This window comes from Elephantulus edwardii, unplaced genomic scaffold, assembly GCF_000299155.1.
Source record: "Elephantulus edwardii isolate Elephantulus edwardi_28Jun2011 unplaced genomic scaffold, EleEdw1.0 scaffold00050, whole genome shotgun sequence".
NCBI lineage: Eukaryota > Metazoa > Chordata > Mammalia > Macroscelidea > Macroscelididae > Elephantulus > Elephantulus edwardii.
This window is the reverse complement of record NW_006399800.1, coordinates 16,235,990-16,243,615: the sequence shown is the minus strand read 5'-3', so window position 1 is coordinate 16,243,615 and position 7,626 is coordinate 16,235,990. Positions and strand designations below refer to the sequence as shown.

Sequence of the window (7,626 nt, the reverse complement as noted above, 5' to 3'; positions counted from 1 at the left end):
GGGAAGGGAAGGGAAGGGAAGGGAAAGGAGAGGGGATAGAAGGGTATGAGGAGGGGGAGAAGGAAGAAAGAAAAGGTTAACCAGAACAAAGAAGTATCAATAAACATTAGATGAAAGAGTAAACAAAATGTATATAACCATAATGAGAACTGTTATTAAAAAGAGGTAAGTTTTAAAAAGAAATGAATGAAAGAAGAAGGGAGTTTGCAAGTTAGCTACCACTTCTCCTAAAACCAGTACCACTCCAAAGTCAGAGGTGACCAGAAAGCTCCCTGCTGCGCTGTGTGTCTAAGGGGCAGTGAATGCAGCACCATGTGCCGCCTCAGGGCCAACTGTACTTTGGACAGCATCTTGTTCGCGCTTCCCTGGGGGCTTTGCTCAAGTTTCTGAGAAGCAGCACTTCTGGAATCTCGCATGTGCACACTAATTGCTGAACTCAAGAAGGTGGTTGTGAAGGACAATAGGCGCAGCAGATCTTCGTGCTTTTACAAAATCTTGACACAAACAGGAAGTTCTTAACACACAGATACAAGGCAGCTCCTAAATTGCCTCCAACACTGAAGAGTATGCACTTCTTTCCAGAAATAAAGAACTGTTTGGAGAGTTGTTGATTGAAGGTGACATCCCTCAGACCTTTCTTCATTTCAACTTCTTATCTTTCCTGCAGCTAATGTTCTGATAACTGTTTTATATGTGATGGTTTCTTATTAGAAGCACTGTCCAAGTCGAAACCTACATTTACCCTACTAAATAGCCCTGGCAAATAAGCACATAAAATTCTCAGAAGAGAGGAAAGAAGCCAAGCTTCTGGTTGAAGATGGCTGAGGAAAGTCCTCCAAGGTGTGCAGGCCACACAGATAATAGCTTTAAATCCTCAGAGAGGCTGTTGGTTTCCAAAAAGTTTCTTTTCCCAAACAAAATGTTTCCTTTCTCAGAAGATGTCCTTTATGAAAATTGTCCTATAGGACAAAGACACATTTTGAGAATGTGAAGCTGTCCTTTTCTTAATCTTTTCAAGACTGAATTATTTTTCACTTTGAACTTCCTGTAGAAAATATATCTTTTCAATAAATGAATGCATGTTGAGTGATATTTTAACATTTTTGTGTAAATATGAATTCTGAGACAGTAAGTAGGATGCGTAGGAGGCAAGAGACCTCTGGATTTGGGTGGGATAAGGCCCTTATTCTCACAGTTCTATAGGCCCCCACCAGATGTCAGCATGCGCTGAAAGTGGGATACAAGTTTCCTTACTGTAAATCTCAGAGGAGGATATTACAGGTGGGAGGAACTCTAATGGCCTAGTGGTAAGAAGATGCACTGCAATCCCAAAGGCCCAAGGTTCGAATCACCTAGCTGCTCCAAGATAGAATAGACAGTCTCCTCCCAAGTAATTAACTGCTTCTAAAAACCCACTGGAAGGGAGCTCTGGTGGCCTAGTGGCAAGAAGCTGCACTGCAATCCCAGAGATTCGCTGTTAGAGTCCACCAGATGCTCTGCTGGAGGAGGGGCAATCTCCTCCTGTACCAGTCAGATCCGATTTGACGGTACACACACATAAATTAATAAAATTTTAAAAATAAAAAAAATTTAAAAAAACCCACTGGAAGGTCAGCTATGGATAGTTTCCAACTTCAGGGTATACAACAACAACATTATGATTAATGAAAGGGTTAAATTAAGAGTTGAATGCAAAGATTAAAGGAGCCTTGGCTGTTAACTTAAAGGTTGGCAGTTCAAGCCCAGCAGCCACTTCTTGGGTGGCAGTCTACTTCCATAAATATCAATGGCCTTGGAAACTCAATATGACAATTCTTCTCTCTTAAAGGGTTGCTGTAGGGTTACTATGAATCCTAATTGACTCCACAATAGTGAGTTTTGCTTAGAGCAAAGGTAAAAGAAGGACAGTAAGGGAAATTCCAGATGATTTTACTAATGTCAAAATTCCATAGATCTGGCTGGCCTTACTTATTTCTTTTAAGTCATTAATTCAAAATTCTATAAAGGAAGAGAATGACATCGAAGAATATCATTGGTCTAGGAGAAAAGAGCCCGTAGGCGTCTAAGTATTATATATGTGGTGCAAGAAAGCTCTGGAGCATCAGTGAGACTCCAACTTAAGGCAACAGCATGGGTGAATATGGGCCTCCTCTAGATAAGGAATTAGAGGCCACAAATGTTACTTGGGTAGTTGCCCCCTTAGGCAGGCCTCCCAAATTTATAGACAATTCAGTCTTACTGGAGAGAAGTTAGTGTGAACTGGGGTGGAATTGGGTTTCCCAGTACTTTGGCTGACACCTTATCACTTGTTCCATCAGGTTTCTTCAGGAAGATCGTCATCTTGCAACTGGTAAAGCTGGTGCTAACCTACGACTTCAGTAGATGTGACTTTAAAAACTTCACACAGGAATATGATAATGTCATCTATCCAGAGCTGGAGAAGTACACGGCTCAGGTAAGTACAAAATATTTAAAAGCAAATTTATCATCATTGAAAGAGTAGGCAAGAACACAAAACATGCTCACAAAAACATCATAATTTCACTTTAAAAAGGATTTGGGGAAAATAAACATGACCTGGGATTTTTCCCCCCAAGACTTTACAAGCAATATCAAAGAAGTATTGCTTCTAAAATTGCTTTCTATAAATTGGTATCATCTAAAGTGTGCAGAAGCTGATGAGGAACAGATATTGATGGTTACGCATGAAAACATCAAAGATATTCAAGCTTTTGTAAACTGATGTGTCTGAGTGTGCAGTTAAAGATAAAATAGAAGACTAAGAACGAAGGAAAATTTTTGGAAGCTAAGTGCCAAAAAGTAGGTATTTCAGATCTTTTCTAATGTTCTAGATATTTCAGCATGCTGTAATGAAGAAGAATGCACTATTTTTTTTTTCTCTCTCCTTCAATATTCAGTAGTTAGCGGTTTCCTAACTGTGCTGAAGTCTATCGGATAGAGTATGCGTATGTGAAATGCATGGCTAGCTACAGTGAGCATGTGGGCATCCAGAGAATGGTATTGTCTGCTCACATGAATAGCCTTGAATGCAGGCAGGTAGGCTTGGGGGTAGAGTCTCTATCTGAACCCAGGACCTTTTGATGTCCAGTTAAAACACTAGCCATACTTCTGAAGGCTCCAAACACGTCACTGGCTTGTCAGTGACAAAAACCAGGTGCACAGAAAACAAGTGCCTACTCAGAAGCTACTATGAGAAGCATCTCTAAATCTGGGAGCAACTGGGAATGATTCTCCTGCCAAATTTAAAGTCTTTATCCTCCTGGTCATTAATTATTATACTTCTCCTGCTCTTTTCCATCTAGGCCAAAAGTACCAAGCCCATCCACCATAAGTTCTGTAAAAACCAGGTGAGTAAAGATCATCAGTGCTGCTGGCTTCTCCGGACAGACGCAGGCAGTAGGGAAAGGGGCGCATCCCCGCGCGTGCGGACCTCTTGCAGGTGGCGGGGCTCCAGGGCTGGGAACGGACCGGGTTGCCCTCGGGGTTCCAAGCAAAGTCCAGGGCTGGACTCAGCTTCTGTAGCCACTTCTGTTCAAATTTGGGAATAAATATAGAGCGAGATTCCGGAAAGAGGCTTCCCCCAGAAAGGACAAATAGCGATCTAGGGGACTACGTCAGGGGTGACACCTCTGGGTTGTAACTGGGCCTGGAAAGCTGTGGGTAGAGCAGCGTTGGGGCTCCGCCTCTCACTATAAATCAATGTTTCGGCCTTTTCTTCCCGCCTCTTTCTAACTGCGTCCTTGGTTTCGCTCACAACGCCTCTGCTTTCCGCTTCTTGCTTTTGCTGTTGATCTCTTTGAACTCTCCCTTTCTTCTTCTTTTTTTTTTTTTTGCATCTGGATTTTTGTCTACCACCTCTCCTTCCCTTCCTTTGTTGTGCCCACTCTCTTTTCGTTTCAACCCCTCCCTCCTTTTCTTTTCTGTCTTCCCCCTCCTTTTTCTTACCTGTCAGAGGTGGGAGTGCCTCGCTGAGATAGTGAATCGCACCTTCAATCCCAAACCTGGCTGCCAGTCCCTAGCCGAGGAAACGTTCGCGCGTGCAACTAATGCTTCCCTATCGCTGCGGTGCCCCGACTTCTCTGTAAACCAGGTAAGCCCATCGCCTACCTGTCTCTCTCTCTAATACCTTAACCCATTATGGTCCGATTTATAGAAAGACTCCATCAGGGGTTTCCAAGGCTGTAAATCTTTATGAGAGCAGATTGCTGGCAGATTTGAACCACTGACCCTTAGCACAACACCTAACTGCCGTATGGCATCGAGCTCCTTTTAATATCGTAGAGCTAGTAACTGAGGCAATGGGGATAGGTGTGTCAGAATCAGTGAGACTGGGCAAGCTTCAGAGGTGCTGTGCATAGAGCCGCTAGGAGTGGCAGGCAACTCGATGGCACATAACAACTGTAAATTATGGAACTAATGGCTAAATTATGGAACTAATTAGTGGCTTAGTGGTGAGGAGTTGCATTGCCAACCCAAAGGAACATAGTTCAAATTGGTGAGCTGCTCCATGGGAGAAAAATTGGCAATCTCTTCTCATGATTTACTGCCCCTGAAAACCCAGTGGAGGGTCAACTATGAATAGGTCCCACCCGAGGGTATATAAGAAAAACAAAGTTAAACTGAAGCTTCATACAGAAGTTGTTTTGTGATTCTTAGTTAAGGTTTTAGCTTTTGAAGAAGAGTAAATGAAATGTGAGATGATAGATATAGATGGATATAGAGATAGAGATATATGGATACAGATATCTATAAGATAGATAGATAGATATACACAAACACTGTCAATTTATTCCATTTATTCCAGACTGACACTTGGACAAAAACCATTCTGTTTCTAGGATCTCATTTTGTTTGGGCTAAGTTATGATTCTATACTGAGGACAGTGTTTCAAAGTACAATTAGTGAGCCCCCTGAATCAGAAATATGCTGACTGTCAGAACTTTGGAGAACAAGTGTTCAAAATGCAGATTTCCAGGGACACAATATGCTTCAAAATTATAGTCCCTAGAAATAATCTGATTTAAAATATTTTTATCCATTTAAGCAACATTAGTGTACCACTTAATGTTTATGTGTTTCTTCTTAAAATATTAAATTATGCATTTTTTACCCTATGTTTGCTTAGTTGCCTTCTTGGGTGGTATTACTGTCCTTTACATCATAGAATTTTGTAGATTAATTAAAATGCATTTGAATGAGTGTGGAACTTTAAGTTCTGGTGCCTTGGTGACAAGGAGCTCTGTGCTACCAATTTGAAGGTACACAGTTCAGATCCACCGGTTGCTCCATGGGGAAAAGATGAGCATTCTCCTCCTGTGTGATTTAGTGCCTCTAAAAACCCACTGGAGGGTCAGTTATGGATTTATTCCAACTCTTTAGTACATAACAACAACAAGAGGAGAGGTTGGGGAAGTCTTTCTGGAGGTGAGCTGCCTGACTTTTAAATTCCAACTGTGAACATTTGAATGGATTGTTTAAATTAGCTGTGCCTAAATTGAACTAGTACAATAAAGATCATGTTATCATGTTAGTATGTACCATATGGAGTGTTTATGAGGAGAAAATAATATAGATAAAAACATTTCGAACAATACCTTGTATTTAGTAAATTCTCTGTAAATATTGGCTTTAGCAGACAGGTGAAGCAAAGAATTTATCTTTATGATAAGAAATTTAGGAAAGTGAAGTGAGACAAGTAAAGATAATATACATCTGCTGTGTATGGTGGACCTATCATTCTGATGGCTCTGCGTCTGAGAAGCTAAACCTAGCACATTTAAGGGACTGAGAACTGAGGTCATAGGGCCATCTGGGCTGAGAAATTTCTGAGTTGGAAACTTAGCATGAAGCAACCAAGTGGGAAATCTGTTTGAATGTATGTCTCCTGATCAAGGAAACTTCAGCAGATCTATAAATGGCCACGTAAGAAGAGCAGTGAGAATGGGCTAGTTCCTGGATAGCTTGTGAGAAAGTCTAGAGTAATTTATCCTGACCCCTCTTCAAGACCAAAGGAGAGTTCAGCAATAATAATACATAGTTACGAGTTGGCACATTTTAAACTATAAATACTTGGTTAGTAATCTGGTGGACTACATGTATTAGTCTGAATACTGTGTATGTTAGGGAGACTGTCACTAAGAATAATTCAAGTGAATGACTCATAAAAAGATTACGGGAGTTTGGGATTTGGTTTTGGGTTTTGTTTCTTTTTTGTTTGAGGTTGTGTGTATGTGTGTGTGTGTTAGTCCTCTTCAGAATAAGACTTTAGGGAGCATATGATATGTATAACATGTTGCACCACATACATCAGACATGTTGTTAGGGGGTGCCAATCTCAGGAAAATACATGTCATACTGAAAAAGGTGGAGGAGGGACAGAGAATGAGAGGAAAACCCCGAACAAGATGAATTGTCACAGTGACTCTAACAATCGAGCATATCAGAGTTGGTAGGATGGTGCAGAATAGGGAAAGGTTCAGACATGCTGTTCATAGAAAGACTATAAGTCAGAGTCAACTTGATGGCACCTAAGAACAACATGACACTTATGGGGGGGGGGTGTGTAATGCACGTTGAATCCAAATAAAGTAATGAGTGGATTTACTCAGTGGTGTTTATTAGAGGCATAAGACAGATTCTGCCCTTAAGGAGCTAATTACCTTGTCAAGGAGATTAGGAAATCATTAATTTCATTAATTCAGTCAGTCATTCAATAAATAGTATTTCTTATGAGCTTAGTGGTATGGGTAATATCTATGATGCAATAATAAAAATAGCACATTAGTGAGTGCCAAGACAAATGACACACACTCTTAAGCTCTGGAAGAACTTCCGTAAGTAAGTTCTGAGCAACTGGGAGAAACTTTCAGAAGGAAGTGATATTTGGCCATGAAGCAAAAGTGAATGGAAATACAGGTGGACACTCCTCAGGAGACGATACCTGTGGGTGATTCGAGGAAGCATTAAAAGATGATTTTGCATAGAGAACATGTGGCTGTCAAAGATAGTGAAAGTTAGTTTTGACTATTTATTCTCTTACCTCACAGATAAATAATGACCAGAGAATGAAAAGAGAAGTCAAAGAAACTAGATGCCTGGAAGAAATCTTATACCTCAAACAACTGTGGCACCGGTTCAGTCGAATTTTAGAGAAACTAAATAAAACATACGTCACAGCAACAAAATGAATCCTCTTTACTAGATAGACAGGACATAAGATGTAACTGTGACATTTAAAAGACCACCAAAAAAAAATTTTTTTAATCATAGAAGAGTTTCTTAAATTCTTTTTTAAAGTAGTCTTATAGTGCAAGAGAAATCCCTTGGTGGCACAGTTAAGTGACTAATCCCAAATTTGGGAGTTTGAACCTACCCAGAGGTACCATAGAAGACAGTCCTTTCATAGCCTCTGTAGCAGTTCTATGCTGTACCCACAGGATTGCCATGATTCAGAGGAAGTCATATCCCTCAAATATTCCTCAAACGCCAAGGAACTTCTGCAGTGTGTGTGACCTGGTCATTGGCTTAATGGTGGTAAGCCTCTTCAAAAACCTTGGAAGCCTTACTTGGAAGAAAAGTTGAGAAGTTTGGTAAGAAAAATTTAA

General features: G+C 40.6%; 1 protein-coding gene across 1 annotated transcript; it reads left to right on the top strand.

Moving 5' to 3' along the window:
* Positions 1–2,130: 2,130 nt before the first annotated feature.
* Positions 2,131–7,209, top strand: TSLP (thymic stromal lymphopoietin). The gene is made up of 5 exons (XM_006886705.1): positions 2,131–2,203; positions 2,319–2,455; positions 3,324–3,368; positions 3,974–4,111; positions 7,069–7,209. The coding sequence occupies exons 1-5, from the start codon at positions 2,131–2,133 to the stop codon at positions 7,207–7,209; spliced, it is 534 nt and encodes a 177-aa protein (XP_006886767.1).
* The last annotated feature ends 417 nt before the right edge of the window (positions 7,210–7,626 follow it).